General features: G+C 39.5%; 1 protein-coding gene across 1 annotated transcript in view; it reads left to right on the top strand.

Moving 5' to 3' along the window:
- Nucleotides 1-8782, top strand: part of LOC150080654 (targeting protein for Xklp2-A-like) — a 231563-nt gene extending 222781 nt beyond the window's left edge. Inside the window, exon 14 of the mRNA XM_090380773.1 lies at nt 8493-8782. Within this exon, the coding sequence (XP_090236899.1) occupies nt 8493-8782 (290 nt within the window). The remainder of the gene's footprint in view (nt 1-8492) is intronic.
- Nucleotides 8783-18028: the final 9246 nt, after the last annotated feature.

Genomic DNA, 18028 nt, shown 5'->3' with positions numbered 1-18028 from the left:
CAAAGATAGGATTAATACGTATACCTCTATCTCTATTCATGGTATTCCTACTGGATGAACTAATCCGTAAACCCTCAAGCCATTTACGCTCCCAGTATCCATGTGCACGAGCCAAAATAATAGCGTCCTCCGGGGAGATTTGATGCTGCTTCTCCCAAAAATGTTCGGCCACAGCAGACTTGTTGTATTCAGCGGTTCTTATGGCATTTAAATGTTCCCCCAGACGATCCCTGAGCCGTCGTTTTGTTTCCCCCACATAACACTCCCCACAATCCGGGCATTCTATTCTATAAACCACTCCACTACTAAGATCTTTTGGTATGCGGTCTTTGACCTGAGACACAGCTGTGCACAGCCTCTGCCCAGGAAGCTGTACACAGCTTGTCCCGTAACCCCGTAAAATTCTTGCCAGATGTTCAGTAAGGCCCGGATAGTAGGGGATGTATGCAGCGGCTACCGGAACGAACGACTCCCTACGTTCGGACACTCCTCTACTATATCTATCCAGGATCCTCTGGGGGTATCCGCACTTTCTAAGTTCTGCCGTGACACGATTAATTTCTTTTTCTTTATCCTCAGAAGTGGTACAGTGTGATCTTACTCTGTCAAATAAAGCTTTTGCTACACTATTCTTGTATTGTCTAGCTTGTGCTGAATTGAAATGGGTGTATTGACCTCTACACATGGGTTTTTTAAAAACTGACGTCTTAAGTCTAAAACCCACCCTGGAGATCAATACATCCAAAAATGACAGGGTACCACCCGTTTCCACCTCTGAGGTGAATTGTATAAATTGGGAGAAGCTATTAAGCCAGCAAACGGCATCATCCTCCCTCCCCTTCTGGACCAGGGCAAAGGTATCATCAACATATCTTTTCCAATTCCTAATAGGAAACGAACACCCACTAAAAACCCTACTTTCCAACTCCTCCATGGCCAAATTCCGCTTCCAGTTCTGACCATGTGCCGATTGAACCACGTGGAGAAATACCACGTGTGGAGGTACCGTGAGCCTGCTACTTAAGGAGATGTTGCAGGAAGTCATATCACTGTTGAAGAAGGGATCTGATGCTCCCGAAAGCTTCAGGTTTTTAGCGCTTTTAATGTTTTATATTTTAGCAAATTTTATTGTAAATGATCTTTTATTACAGTTTTTGTGTAAATATTTTTGTGTAAAGTTGTAGTCATATTAAATTTTAAATTTTATTCAATGGTCGGTGTATGAATTTATATATTTTTTAGACATGAGTTTTCCCGACCTCAGAGGCCTCTTTCAGGATAAATAGTTTAGTTGTATGGCAAAAATTTCAACTTTTGAGGTCTTGGAACGAATTCCCAATAAATGTGTTATTGGGTTCACATTACAATATTTTCACAATACTATAGTGTCTCTGCAACATATTAATATCATAAAATGGGGGTGTACTGTATATGCGATCTGTTTCCAAAATTAACCGATGTAAAAGTGAAAGGTGATATATTTATTTGTATACAAGTATAGCAGATGTTGGCTTCGCAAGAAGTGGAAGATAAAATGACGGGAAGTCAGTTAGCCCCATGTCAAGTGGCATTCTTAGCAATATTAAGAGTGAAAATTATGAACTAGCTGACATAATGATTGTTGACACAACTTAGTTGAAAAGCTGATTGAAAATTGTAGAAAAAACTGGATACAGAATGTCAGTCAAGCTCCATTACTTGCATTTTCACCTCAATTTTTTCATACCACATCTGTGATGTTTGTGATGATGATCATGGGGAGAGGTTCTACCAAGACATAATCAGTGGAGGTTTGCCAAGGAAGGTGGGGATGAAGCTATAATGGGTGAATATACATTGTTCTTGGTTCAGGATGACATGCTGACCACAAAAGACAAAGTTGTTTAAAAGTACATTCTTAAAAGATTTTTTTTTAGCTTGTTTGCTTGTAGCAAAGATTAATATCTGTTCTGTTGATCATTGTTAATAAATCTGATATAGTATTATTGCATATTTGTTTTTCTTTCATGTTTATCTTTCTGGCCAAAACATTAATGTTATGGGAAAACTAAGGTCATGTTCAGCATATCCAAATTCTTGAACATCAAGAAGTTTAAATGGGTGCGAGGTTAGCCTGTGCAGACATTGCTCCTTAAAGCTCTTCAAACAGAGAAGTTTTTCCTGATTTATTTTCTGCTTTATTAGTTTAAATTGTCATATTAACTTATTTTCTAGAGTAGCGTTATATTCCTAGTTACGATACTTAGTTTAAAGTTTAACTTAGACAGAGATTTCGTAGATATTACTTAGTATCGGTAACGGTATCAAATCCACGTGTCACAAATTGAACAAGAGGTCTTTTAACCAAATTTAGTCGATTTATTAACCAATTGTTATATCAAATTATCTTCTATAAGTAGATTATAGACCTAGTCAGGATCCTTAGTTTATTCTAAATTGAGATAGCGAGATTTCGAAGCTAATCAATACTTACGAGTCCGTAGAAATACCGTTCGTGAATTCCCGCCATTTTTACACGATAGCATAAGCTTAGTGTAGTATACTGCATAATATAATATTGTCAATTAATCAGTAAATCTATTAATCTTGATAAACTTTATTGTCAATTAAATTGTATTTTTAACTCTATATATATATAACGACTTAATCGTAACAAATAAGTAATACATAACTATAGTGGTACACGTGATACGGAAGTTGTATAAAGGGAACACTAGATACCGAAAAAAAAAAAAAAAATATATATATATATATATATATATAACATAACTGTTTTGGGATATAACTTAAGGATTTAATTTTTGTTTTCAATTTTATTGAATTAAATTGGAATCATGACTCTGACCAGAGCAGCAAAGCAAAAGGCTCAAGGTAATGGGAGTGCTGTGGTTCAGGGGAAACTGAGGGGGGCAGTTGCCCTCTGAATCACAGTCTATTAAAATGCACTGTTTGCTTGATGTTTGCGGAGCAGTCGGGTACGGGACATGATGCTGCCGGGGGGGTGTCTTTGTGTGTGCGCGATGTGGGGGGTGCGGGGAAGTCGGGCGGCAGCTCAGCGTTGTTGTGGGCCTTTGTGGGACCTTGGGGGACAGGGTGGATGCCCTCGAGGGAGGTGGATTGAGGGGCCCATCAGGCTCTCAGCTGCCCACATCGGCGCCGGAGCTTGCACTTGGTCGTCGGGCGGCCCCCTGGGCGGAGTGCGCTGGTCCCGCGGGAGCTGGTGGTTGTTGGTGGCTCTATTGTCGGGGAGGCGGGGAACATGCTTTGTGGGGGGGATGGGTGGAGTGGGACCGGGGTGTGTCTGCCGGGGGCGGGGGTTGATGACGTTGTGGAGCGGATATCATCTTTTGGGGGCGCGGGGGGTGATGTAGTTGTGCACGTTGGCACTGGTGATGTTGGGGGTGGGGGACCGGCGGAATTGCTTGGCAAGTGCAGGTCGCTGTTGGGGAGGGGCCGTGAATTGGGGTTGAGCTTGAAAGTGTCTGCGGTTCTGCCCGGACACGATAGGAGGGAGTATGTGGTGAGAGCCTTGTCGATCGATTCGGCCCTGGAGGGATTGTGCAGGGCTCGGGGGGTGGAATTTTTTTCGGCCTGGGCTGTGCTTGTTGGCAGGAGAGATTGCTTCTACAGGGATGGGATGCACTTGGGTGGAGGGGGTGCAGGAGTTTTTGCTGATGCTGTCGAGGCGGTGTTGGGTGGGTCGGAGGGCTGCTGGTTGGGGGGGGGATACGGGGACTGATGGATTGACAGTGGCCACTGGCGGAGGTGGAGGTGGTTCTTGCACTGCTTCTGTTCAAATGAGTAGAGGTCTGAGGGGCAGGATGCGGGATGTTTCGGAGGCTGCTGGTAGTCATTGCGTTACAGGTGGGCACATGGGTTGTGTTGGGATGGCTGGGAGTGGAGGCGGGTGCATGTATGCCTGCGTGTGCACCAGTGCTGGGAGTTTGGTGGGTAAGTTTGGTGAATTTGAGGTGTTGCTCAGGACATCGGGGGCAGGTGTTGTTGGGATGTCAGAGACGTGGTGTCACGCAGATGTGGGTGGTGCAGAGCTGGAATTTGGGGAATGCAATGTGTATGGAAGGGATGGGCAGGGGAGGAGGGGTTGTGCTGTTGATTGAGAGACACATGAAGTTGGGGGAAGTGGGGCCGGTTGGCATCGATGGGCGGGGTGGTGTCGAGTCGGTTTGGTGTGGCATGGGCGTGGGGAGGTCAGGGTTGAGAGTGGGAGTGTGCTGTGGGAGTGGGCCTAGTGACTCTGATGAGTGTAATGATGTGTTGTGCAGGGAAATGGAGTGGGCCGGTGAATCGGAGAGTCTTGTAGTGGGGGATTTTGGTTTCCCAGATATTGACTGGAATTTGTGGGTTGGTCACTCGCACACTGGCGGGGCTTTTGTGGATTTGTTGGATGATTGTTTTCTGCATCGGCGTGTTCGTGGGGCAGCGGGAGGGAGCAGTGCTCTTGATCTGATTGTCAGTAGTGATTCTTCATGCATTGGGAACCTGCAGATAGATGGGCCGCTGGGTGGCGGTGATCACGTTGTGTTGGGGTGGGATTTGCTCAGGGAGGTGGCTGCCGTCAGAGGTGGGGGGGGGTTTGTTTTCGTGGGGGCGACTGTGGTGGTCTGAGACAGTATTTGGGTTCTATGCAGTGGGGCCGGCTGATGATGTTGCCAACGGCAAGCTCGGGGTGGGAGGCGTTCAGGGAACTGGTCTTGGTGGCTGCCGGGCTTTGCATGCCAACTGGGAGGTGTTGTTCGGGGTTTGGGCCTGAATGGTTGTCGGATGGACTGGTGGGACGTGTGGCGGGGGGGAGGGGTGCATGGGATGCATGCACCCCTCCCCCCCGCGTCACCCCCGTTGGTGGGTGACGTGGGGGCCTATGATGGATATAAGTTGGTCTGTGGCCGGGTCACGGGGGAGATTGGGCGGGCGGGGGCGGACTGCGGTGGGTCCTTGGCAGGGGATGCAAAGAGGGACAGAAAGGAGTTCTTTACATACTTGAACTCGAGAAGGAAAGGGATGAATCAGATTGGTCCACTGGATATTGATGGTTCAACAGTTGAGGATCCTGCTCAGGTGGCTAACAATCTAAACGAGTATTTTGCATCTACATTCACGCATGAGGAGTTATTCAGGAAGGAGAATGATGTAGGTAAAGTAAACATTGGCAGTGAGCTGGATGATTTTGTAATAACTGAGAGGAAAGTGGAGGAGAGATTGTTGAGGATAAACATAAAAAAGGCACCTGGGGTGGATGGGATCTATCCAGTTATATTAAAGGAGGCAGCAAAGGAAGTATGCAAACCCCTAGCCATAATTATGAGAGCTTCTTTGGACTCAGGGGAGGTACCCATAGACTGGAGATGTGCAAATGTAACCCCAATTCACAAAGGAGGATCAAAGGCTGACACAAGTAATTATAGACCTGTTAGTTTAACTTCTGTTCCAGGTAAATTAATGGAGGCACTGGTTGAAGAAGCACTGCAGGATCATCTAGACAAGAATTCAGTTATAGCTCAGACGCAGCATGGTTTTGTTAAGGGCAGGTCTTGCCTGACCAATTTGATTGGATACTATGATGTAGTCACAAAAGAACTGGATGCAGGGAATAACTTTGATATTATATATTTGGATCTTAGAAAGGCTTTTGATACTGTTGCACATGGAAGACTGCTGCACAAATTGGAGCAGTGTGGCATTGGAGGCAAATTGCTGCTATGGATAAGGGGATGGTTGAGTGGCAGAAGACAGAGAGTGGTAATCAATGGACACTGCTCAACGTGGACTAATGTTATTAGTGGAGTTCCTCAAGGTTCAGTGTTGGGTCCATTGTTGTTTTCGGTGTTTATGAATGATATTGATGATGGGATATCAAGTTTAATGTCTAAGTTTGCAGATGATACAAAGGTTGGCAGGGTCGTTAAGGACACTACTGACGCTATGCTGCTGCAACAGGATCTGGAAAGGTTGAACAGATGGGCTGAGAGGTGGCAAATGAAGTTTAACATTGACAAATGTAAAGTACTACATATGGGTAACAGTAACCCCAGAGCAATGTATCAACTCTGTGGTACTACACTGACAGTGGTGGAGAATGAAAAGGACCTGGGGGTAATTGTGCCGGCAGATATGAAGTTCTCTGAGCAGTGCAGACGAGCTGCAAGAGTAGCTCATGGTGTCTTGTCAATGATATACAGGAATTTTTCTAGCAGGGATAAGGAGGTGATTATTCCCTTGTATAAGGCAATGGTTAGGCCACATCTTGAGTACTGTATACAGGTCTGGAGGCCTCATTTCAAGAAGGATGTAGAGCTGCTGGAACGGGTACAGAGAAGGGCAACAAGATTAGTAAATGTAACAAAGGTTTGCTCTTACGAAGAAAGGCTTAAGTTTTGCAAATTATAGAGTCTGGAGACTAGGCACCGGCGAGGTAATCTGATAGAGGTGTATAAGGCTTTGAATGGTTTGAGCATGCTCAATGCCAATGGGATTCTTCATCTTTCTCAGAATAATCACCTCAGAGGGCATAAATTCAAATTGAGGAAGGACGGATGTCGGATAGATGTGCGGAAATTTGCCTTTGGCCAGCGGGTGGTTGGTTGGTGGAACCGACTTCCATCACTTGTTGTTGAAGTTGATAGCCTAAACAAATTTAAAGCTCAACTGGACAGGTATTTCGAACGAACGGAGGGGTGAAATGGGAGAGGGTTTTTTTTTTTTTTTTTTTTTGGCTGATGCTGAATAAGCTTGCTTTCTTGCATCATATGCCTCTACTAATGCTAATGCTAAATGTGAATAACCAAATCTTTTTGAAAATTGTTACATAGTATCATTTCTTCACATTCATTAATTTCTTGTATCAACAAAATCACAAATAGAATTTTTTTAAATGGTATATAATTAGTTTAATTGTTGTTCTTTCTCACTCAGTAATTTTTAAATACCCTTAGTTAAAGTAGTGACTGTAAGACTAATAACCCTATTTTGATTTATTAAATATTCATTGCCAAAAAAATTGTTTTGTAATGATGTGGAAAAGAATACTTTGCTTTTTTTTCATGAAGTGCTGCACTTTGCTGATTTCAGTTTATATTTTCAGTTTGATGATACAGAAGGTCAGATCTGAAGATATGGAAGCCACCTAGTATTATTAGTTAGAGGGATAAATAACCTTTATTGTGTTCATTTGGAAGTTTTTCTTCCCTATACCATTTAGTTGCTCAAACTTTACATTTGCTAATGAAAGCTTCTTGTCATCTCATGAATGAGAGACTAGCAAGTCTGAAAATGGCTGTCAAAGTGGTGCTCTGGGTTTTAGACAAATAGCTGATTCACCTTTATGGATGATGCTGCTGTGTCTAATGTAAGCATAAACCCAAGCCTTTGCTGTTTGAAATTCAAGTTCTGTCACTGGAGGATTCCAAGATCTAAACCGAACATAAATTCATTAAATTATCCTTTTAAATAATGTTGACAGTTTCAAAAGAAATAATTCTTTTGAAACTGTCCATCCTTGAAACAGCTGTTATATAATGGATCTGATTATAGAAATACTGAAGTTATTTGGAAAGTTCCCCTTTCCAAATAACTTTAGTATTTCTATAATATATGATGATCTCATTATATATTACAGAAGATTTCTTATCTCATCTTGAGCTACAAACTCAAAACTCCATGGCAGCTTAGTTGGCATACTATTTCATAGTTTACTATTTACCCATTTGGAGAGCTTTTGATTGTGTTCTTGTCAATGACTAGAGGAATTTCTGAAGTTGTATTCAATTCAAGCTGTTATTATCCAATCTAAAGTGGAGAGAGAATCCCCCTACCTAACTCCATGATTTCTGAGTTTTTCAGACAAATACGCTATGCAGATATAAGCAACAAGCTCCAGTGCAATTAAAATAATTTGAATTTCAAAACTTCACATTTATTGCCTAGTGCATGTGCTGTAATCAGTCATAAAACTTCCATATGATTTTTTGACAGCTCTGTTACTGCAAGCAGTTCTATTCAATATGAGAAGTGACAAAAAGATAATGCTATGTGATGTTAAATTATACTGAAGGTATTTTGGTCATAGTTCTACCCACAGTTGCTGAACTTAAATGGACCTATTGCCATTAACCTATCTTTAAGAATGCTCTTGAAAGGTACTGATGGGTACATTGTTAATTCTTAAGAACTCCCCCTCCCTGATGATTCCTTTCATCTGTATTCAATTATTGATAAGTTAAATTGATTATGCAGATAATTTAATTGTTAAATAACCATTCTATTAAGCTTAAAAATTTTGGCTAAATGTTTTAAACATTTTTGAGTAAAACTTCTCAAAGAGAAGTTCACTCAAAAGTAAACTTTTGAGTGAACAAAACAATTTTTAAAAGTTTTAAACAATTTTTTTAATTGTTGTTTATTGAAAATTAGTGGGAACAGTATGACAATATATGTACTTATTCGTCATTTTACTAAAAGAAATGCACTTTTTTTAGAGCCAGAGGAATTCCATTTGTATACTGAGGTGAGGGCAGTTGAGAGAGAGAAATTTGAAGATTGCAAAAGAATAAGAGAGGCAGAAATGGAAGCAGAACGTGTAAGAAGGCAGCAATTAGAAGAAGAGGAAGAGAGAGAAGCTATCATTAAGTTAAGAGCTGAACTAACCCACAAAGCAAATCCTGTTAGAAGCTTTAAGGGTGTGAATATAAAGCCAAGTGACAAAGAGCTCACTCAACCACATTCGCCCAATTTTGCAACCAAGTTACGTGCTAATCTTTCAAAATAAATTCTCTGGTGAAATTGTATAATTAAATAAAATATTCTTTTAAGAAGTTCCATAACTCTTCAATGATACATTTCCAAAAGTAATAATCTCTCTAAGACCTAATTTTTTTTTTTTTTTTTTTTTTTAGTATATTGTGTGATCCAAATAGTTTCTATCTAAGGTAAATACTTTATTTATGTAAATAAATAATAAATAATTAACGGTCTTTGTGGAGTTAAAGATAAATCCCATCTAATAACTACATGTTAAGAATTTTATATTTACTATATTTGGAAAGTTGGAGGGAGGAATCATTTCAGTAAACCGGTGATTAAGTTGTAATATTGCGCACACAAATTCATTTTACTCTTAATAGTTAGTTGTAGGTCTTTTTATTCCACCAAAACATTTAATTTCTGTTCAAGTGCAAGCAACATTGGCAAACAAATTAGTTGTAGTATGCTCTTTTCCTATATCTGTGTAGTACTGTTTTTTTTTTTTTTTTAGATGAGGTCTGTTTTTGCTTTTTATTTTAGAAATGTCTACACAAATATTTCCAGGTACTTTGCTTAAAATCCTCAATTATTTTTATTCTTTGTCACTGTGTATTAAAGATTACGATAATAAAAATACAAAAATCCTGTTGGTTTTTTATAGTAAGTGTTGACAATGTTGTTGATGGAGCGCTTCATATAATCTAACCTTTATGTACTAAAAAAAATTGCTGTAGAACAGTGATAGTTAACCAGTAGTACCTGTCCACAAGAGTACATGAGGTTCTTAAGGGTACGATGCATCCTGAAGTCTGTTTTTTTGTTTCTCATTAATGACACCATTGTGTTTCCTTATATTTTTCATATTAGTAAAAATAAATGTGTATGGCCCTGTATTTGAAACAAGGCCTAGAACCAAGGTAGACTCAAAAGTGAACTAAAAACTGTTTTTCAATTTCCTTCCACTTTTTAGGAATGAAATAAAAAAAATAAAAAAAATTCCCCTTGAACACCTTATTCCTGAAATGTATAAAAAAAAAAGTGACGAGAGTACAAATCCATACTCAGAAATGGCAAAAAAAAAAATAATAAATAAATAAATAAAATAGTGTTTTCCTTGCTCCTTATTGTTGCTTGAAGTTCACTAATATTATTAGGCTCTGTAGTCTAGAGATTAAGCCAAGAACCTAAAATCAAAAGGTTCAAGTTTGCCTGTATATTGATCTTTCAGTTATTTTTATATATTTGCTTTTACGGGTAACCCTCATATAACACAGTTCCTACAAAATCTCATGTAATGCGAAACCATGTTATACAGGACTAAGAACCAGTACAAAAAGGGGGGATGTTCCAATAGCTAACAAAAATGTGCCATTTTTTTTATTATTATTATTACAGTAGTAACTTAAATATAATTGAACAAATCTCTTACCTTACAAACTGTGATATATGTGAGATAATGTACATTCATTTAAATTTCTTCCTCTTCATCGCTGCTAAGCACAATCTCTTCTGCAGCATCTAGATTTCGTGTACCTTCTGCTCTCTAAAAGTCACGAACTGCACTATTCAGAGTCACAATTATTCTTTATGGTCTCAAACAATTTCAATAGAACAACCCAACCCAGGGATCTCCCAACAAAATGCAGTGGACCCCTGCTTTAAATGATACATGAAAATTGGAAGAATATTTTCCAGTTAGCAAAACAAAACTAAATTTACGTTTACATACACCTTAATTAATATGTACTGTAATAGTACATACCTTGATATTTCTGTTCGCTGATTTTTTTTTTTGGTTGTAAAATTTAAAACAGTAAAAATGATAAGCAATTAATAACAAAGAACGCAGCATGCACAAGTTGCAACAAACATATGGAGTAATGAGTTTAGTTTCTGAAAATTTGTTTTTTATATGATTGAATGTTTCGTGAAAGGTGAAACACATTTTGCCATAATAAAGTAAAAACCCACAGAATTCCAGCTATCTGTACTATTGCAAATGCAAGATCAAGTTAACTACACGTTTATAATTGATTACACTAGCAGAAAAAAAAACCAATAAACTTGAAACTGCAAATTGTTTTATGATAGTGACTTCTAGAAATGTGCTTTGGAAAAATACCATAAAAGTGACAACGACTAGCAAGTCAACAGCAGTGATTCACAAAAAGGAATGGAAACATTGAAAATTAATTTAACATATTAGCAGGCTTTTCCCAGCACAAAAGCTCAAAAATACCATGTTATGCAGGATTTCCAGCAATTCTCAAACTATGTTAGGGCAAAACCGTGGTAGAAGTACTGTGTTATATGAGAGTTGCTTGTACTTTTGCTTCATTTTTTATTTGTTAATAATATTTTGTGAATTTATTGGATGACTGTTCTACAGCTGCATGTTAAATAAGCAACAAGAGGAACCAGTACTATTGATCTGATTATCAGCAGCATTAACATCAACTGCTAACATTAATGCCCTTGTAATTGCCATACAAGTAAAGAAGTTACTGTACCGCAGTAACAATTTGTTTGTTTCAGCCTTCGTTTTTTATAATTTATAAATTTTTCAAAACCGTTTTATAAAAAAATACAGTACAAAAATTCATGTTTTGTGTCATTTGCATACTCCACTTTGTGATGTTCACAAAACTTGAAGCAGAAAGGATGTCACTAATCTGTTTAACACTGACTCAAAACCTGTTGCTCCTACTTCAAACTGAAATAACAGCCTGGAGTGCTGGGAGTTTCAGGGACTGATGGCAGTTATCATGGAACAAAAAAATCCATTAGCTGTGTTAGGGTAACTAAGAATAAGTGCACGTATACAAAGGGTACTAGGAAAATTTTGCAATACAGCTTTGTTTATTTAATTTTTTCAAAGTAATTTCCTCTACATTCAATACACCTCTCCATCCTCTGAAACCAATCTTTAAACCAGTTCTGCCAAGTTTCACTAGGGAGTAAAGCACACTCATTGTCCCAAGCCCGTAGAAGGTCCTCATCACTGGAAAACCGCCTCCCTTTTAGCTTCATTTTCACATGCGGGAACAGTGCAAAGTCGCAGGGAGCAAGGTCTGGTCTGTAGGGAGGGTGCTCGAGAAGTTTCAGTCCTGTCGTGGTCAAATATTCGGTGCAGGCTTTGGCGCGGTGAGCTGGGCATTATCGTGATGGAGGTACCAGGTGTCCATTCTTGACTTTGGCCGCAGGTTCTTCATAGATCCAATGACTTTGGGCAGACAATTGTTCAGTATACCACTTAGCTGTGACTATCTTCTGCGTGTCCAAAACGACACGTTCCACAATTCCACTCGATTTGAAAAATACAGCTATCATCTTCTTTACAGAGCGGGATTTTCTGACAATTACGGGTGTGTTGTCATCATCAAAGACCCAAACTTTGTTTTGAGCCTTGGTCGGCAGATCATAATAGTACAGCCAAGTCTCGTCACCTGTCACGATGTTGTTCACATACCGAGATTGTCCCTTATCAAACTTTTTTAACATCTCCCGGCACCAAGTCACACGTGTCATCTGCTCTTCAGTCAGTTGATGCGGCACTCAGAGAACAAAGTTTCTTCACGTGCAAATGATCTTGCAGAATCGAACGAATTGCTGGTGCATTTAGGCCCAAAGTATCCTCTATCTGTTGGTAGGTCACTCGCCTGTTTTCGTCAAGCATTTTCCTCACAGCAGTAACGTTTTCCTCCGTAACATGTTCGTGGCCTTCCCGGCCTCTCAGAATCCTCCAGAGTGAAATTTCCTCTTTGGAATTCTCTATACCACCTGAAAATCGTTTTACGATGTGGACAATCATCATCTAGTGCAAGAGTCATTCCTTCTAAGCACTGGTCTATGGTTAAACCACGCACGAAATTATACCGCAAAACTGTCCTTATCTCATTTCGTGACCACGATGCCATCGCAAGCACTTTACACTCTCACTACTAATGAATAACTGAGCCCATCGACTTGGTGCGGCGGCTACTATGCACGTATGAACATGTCTCAACATGCAGCAACAAGCAGCTTCCTGTGATTCATTGTTGCGTCATATTGCAAAACTTTCCTAGTACCCTTTGTACTTACCTGTATACCAGTGTTCCCTTTATTTCCCATCCTCGGTGTGGTATAAAAATATCTGCACCTCTGGGGTTGGAGAAGCAATAAACTGGTTTTATTCGAAGTGGTGTAAGAGATTGTCACTTTTGGATAATCGAGTCGAAACGGAGCGGTTAGTTGCTTTTTTCTTGTAAACGACAAAAGAAATTACATTCCCAATTGTTTTTAACAAAATTCTGGGCAGAAAGTAGCAAATCGGTAATTTTATGAAATAGAAGTTAAAGGAAAAAAAGGGAAGGCACAACAATGATCCAGAAATAAACTATTTATGCCATGATAATTTTAATAATCGAGCATTATGTAACTTTTTTTTTGTTGTTGTTGTAGATCTATAGGCACATCAGCGACTTAGACCATATTGCGCTACATAATATATCTAGAAATTTCATGTATTCTGTGGTCGAATTGACGTTTGCTGGGGGGAAAAATGTCCGCGTTTCCTGGAGGAAAAACCAAGTTACACCCACTAACTCAGCCACCTTGTGGTAAAATGCCTGAAGAAATTCCTCACGTCATTGATGGGGTTCGAACTCAAGTCTCTTTTACTTGGTGAAGGGAAGGCAGTGATTAGTAGTGGCATATGATGGAAGTCGACTTACCAATACTCACTGGATCAGAGCAAATAAACAATTGTTGTTGTTGTTTGGTTTTTAGGAGCATTAGCAACTAAGGCCATATTGCTCCGGAATATGCGGTGGTCATTCCTTGACCTTTCCGCATCCTCCATATTTGGTGGTGACGGGCTCGAACCCCGGTCTAATCAAGAAGCGTGTGGTACGCACTGCTGCTCCTTCCCACCTGGCTACGGAGACGCCAAATAAACAATTAGGCAAGTAATTCAATTAACTCTCAGGGTAAATTTTTTTTTTTTTTTTTTTGCGTGGTGCAGCAAAAGCCTCAGGTTTCCTTGCACCATATGGCAAATAATGATAACGACTGTAGAAAATATTTTAACAGGTTGTAACGTTTAACCTATCTCAGTGGTCAAGAGCTAAAATGCAATAGCACACGCTCTTTGAGTGGACCGTGGTTCAATTTCGTTACTACTAAATCTGATTAACGATTGTGTTTGATTTTTTTGTAAACTCCTCGACGTGGTAGTATGCCAGAGTATAAACAAGGCCATTTTATTATTGTTATTTATAAATAATAGCACCACAACAATATGGATTAGAAAATAGCGGTAGTAATTCTGTACATAAAAGGCATTGGCAAAAAAACCGAAACAAATCTCCAAAAATTATGTGTTTGAAATGATCATTAAGACTTAAAAAGATAGGGACTGGTTCAAAGATCCTACACTAGACGGTTATAGAAAGCAAATAATAAACAAAAAATACTTGCTAATGGCAAGATATGCTTATGCGAGACCGAAAGAAGTTTTTAAACGGGTAAATAAATGCAACAAACACTTATTCAAAGGAAACTAAATCAGAATTGGCAGAACATAAGCTGGAATTGGAATATAGTCATGCATATAGTGAAAAAAATTTTCACTATATTTCAATATGTGAATTTCACTATATTGAAAAACAAAAAAGCCTTTTACATTAAGAAATTTAGCCAGGTGGCTTTAAACAAACAATGGGAAAAATATAGGGGAACTCTAGGCTTTTCAATATTAGTAGGTGGTAGATGACTTTCATCAACCGGTGAAATACCACCACTTTGCTTATTGGAGGCTTGAAGTGGTGAAATCCATGTTTAGTCTCTAGAGCAAAGTTTCCGGCATCTCCCTCCCCCCATACTTCTCCTTCAACCCATGCACGGTACTAAGTACTATAGGTTTTGATACCTTTCGTGTTTGGGGTTTTCATAAAAAAAAAAAAAAAAAAGTAAAATTACATAGGGACTAATGGAGCATGGCAGGGTAAAAGGGTGCGCTGTGAAAACACCAAATACTGTACTCAGTACTGGATTGGGGCTCCTCATACGATATGACGTCAACAGCTACAGAAAGTCAAATTTGTAATCCTTATTCTGACTCGTTATGCATTGAACAAGAACGGGATAAATTGTTTGCAAAGCAATGCTCATTTATTGAAATTATTTTTAGTGACGTGTGAATAGTTTATTTCTGAATTCATAGCACCAGAGAAGAAGACGCTTCTTTTCAAGGCATAATTTTAAGTACACGATATATCCATTATCAGGTAAAAAATAAGGTTAAATGAATCGATATTTCGCTGCTTTACTTAGCGTATTTGAGCGTTTGTTATCAGTACTGGTCAACTCCATTCTACCGCTGCTATTTTCATAAATTTACCTGTTTGCTGGACAAAAAATTCATACAAGTTCGCCGAGGGAAACCTTTGCTGTCCACGCTTGAGACCAACTAACTAAAACATGGAGTGAAACAAGCCCATTAAAGTTCCTCGCATCATTGACTGTATTCGAACCCATGTGTTTTCTACCCAGTATAGGTAGGACGTAAAGAGATATATCTGTCGAATTATAGCCACTGGAGAACTAACTAACCGTAACAATTTATGGACATATTACACATCTGCTAATATGTAATTGTCCATGAATTACAAATATTTTCTGGACGCTATCCCTGTTTTGTGGAATAAAAATTCAAATTTCTCGGTGGACGGAGGGGTCCTTGTTTTTCTACTGAAGAGACTGATTAACCTGAGCCACGGAGTGAAAAAAAAGCCCTTGAATCGTTCGTAGAGTCATGGACCGTATTTGAACCCGTGCATTTTACAAAACGGATGGGAAGGACGTTAGGAAAGGAGAGAGTATAAACATGATATCAAGGAACTTGTGATCCACTGAATAATACAGACAGTCAATTCCAATACACAACCTGGTAATACAAAAACGAATCAGCACTGCCACCAATTATCCAAGTAAATAAACTTAGAAAATCTTTCAGCTAAGTATTATAGCCACTAAAGCGCGCTACAGACATTGCCGCAGTACACATGGAATAGTAGTAGTAGTAGTAGTAGTAGTGGCATTTGATGCAAGAAAGCAAGTGTATGAGCTTATGCAGCATCAGCCACAAAAAAAAAAAAAAAAAAAATCACACCATTCCCTCCAAATGCCTGTCCGGTTCCTCCATAAATTTATTCAACCTAACTTCCACAACGACAGATGGAAGTTTGTTCAAGAAATTAACCACCCGATGGCTAAAGGCAAATTTCCACACATCTATTCTACATCTGTCCTTTCTTAATTTGAATTTATGCCCCCTTAGGTTCGTAATCTGAAAAGTGGAAGGATCCTATCAGAATTCAGCGTGCTCAACCCATTCAAGGCCTTATACACCTCTATCAGATCACCGCACAGGTGCCTAGTCTCTAGCCACTGCAATTTGCAGAACTTAAGCCTCTCTTGGTAAGAGGATCCCTTCATTCCCCCTCACCAATCTTGTTGCCCCTCTCTGTACATGCACAAGCAAATCGATATCCTTCCTAAAATGAGGCCTCCAGACCTGTAAGCAGTACTCAAGGCGTGGCCTAACCATTGCCTTATATAGAGGGACAATCACCTCCTTTTTCCCTGCTAGCAAAATTCCTATATATCATTGACAAAATCCATGACCTGCCATGGCAGCCTGTCTGCATTGCTCAGAAAACTTCATATCTGACTGCACAATTACTCCAAGGTCTTTTTCATTTTATACCACCTTAAGTGTAGTACCGCACAGTTGGTACTTTTCTCTCGGGATACTTCTACCCATATGCAGTACTTTGCATTTGTCAGGGTTAAACTTCAGTTGCCACTTCTTCATTTGTCACTTCTCTGCCCATTTTCTCAACTTTTCTGAAATCTGTTGCAATAGCACACTGTCATTAACAACACTGCCAACCTTTGTATTATCATTGTTAATACTTGGACATTAAGCTGATATACCTGATATACCTTCATCAATATCATTGAAAAATATACAAAACAACAACGGGCCCAACACCAATTTCTGCTCCATTTTGCTTTCAGTAATTAAAAATCATTAAGCTCCCTGTTAGAGGTTAATAAGCTTCTGTCCTGCACTTCTCTAAAAAAATTCCTTTATGTGACTTGGAAACTTGAAAATGGGGTATAGTTCTCTTCTCTAATGAGTCCAGTTTTAGCCTATAAACAGATTCTTGACGTTATTTCATCTGAATACGGTACCGTCTGAGGAATGCGGTACCGTCCCTCCAACATCAGAAAAGGGGACATTTATGGTAGAGGCGGTGTTCTCCTGTGGGGCGCAATAATGTTTCACGGCCGCACCCTCTTCATGTTTTTGATAGAGGTATCGAAATTGCTCGGTTGCACGGAAAACAGATCCTTGAATCTATGTTAAAATTTTTAATGGGTACAGTTCGCCCATATTTTCTTTTCATGTACCACAGAGTCACTCCACATAGAAGTTAAGTTTTGGAGGAACATCTAGAAACTGAAAATATACAGGAACTGCCGTAGTTATCTGGATCACCAGACTTAAATCCGATCGAACATGTTTGGGACGCCGTTCGGCGTCGCATTGGACGCCAACAGCCAACTCCTCTGTCACAATGTCTGTTGGAAGAATTGGATTTGTTGCCACAGAATTTTATAGACACCCTTTTTTTGGAGCGTGGTTCACCGCTATAAGGCCTGATTAGCTGTTGGAAAATATGGTCACATGGCATCAGTACGGCGTATTGATATGATGTGTCCATATTTTTGAGCATCTTGTATCGACTTCTGTAATGTGACCATATTTTTGAGCATCTTGCATCGTCTTCTGTAATGTGACAGACTCCAGGCAGTAAATTCAAGAAAGAGCTTCTCAGGTCTTAAAGGATCTCATTAAATGGGCAACTGCCAACAAACTTAAAATATCTCCATCCAAAACCCGGTTCATGATCTTTAAAAGTCAACTTATATCCATCGTCTTCCTATCTTGAAAATAGCTAACAAGCAAATACCATGCGTCATGCACTTAAAACATCTTGTTGTGATGACGGACTCAATTATATTCTCCACGTAACTAACCCACCTAATAGATAAAATCAAGAAATTTACTGTGGCTATTGTTCAGATTACAAGAACTGACTGAGTTCTTCTCAGTCAGTTCTTGTAATCTGAACTCTGGACGCAGAGTTCTTCTCTTATATTACAAGGCAGTATTCATACCTATTGCAACCTATGCTGCTCCGATTTGGTATGGCAGCAT

This window comes from Mastigoproctus giganteus, chromosome 9 (genome assembly GCF_048544385.1).
Source record: "Mastigoproctus giganteus isolate SK-2022 chromosome 9, ASM4854438v1, whole genome shotgun sequence".
Classification (NCBI taxonomy): Eukaryota; Metazoa; Arthropoda; class Arachnida; order Uropygi; family Thelyphonidae; genus Mastigoproctus; species Mastigoproctus giganteus.
This window is presented reverse-complemented; position numbering and strand designations above follow the sequence as displayed.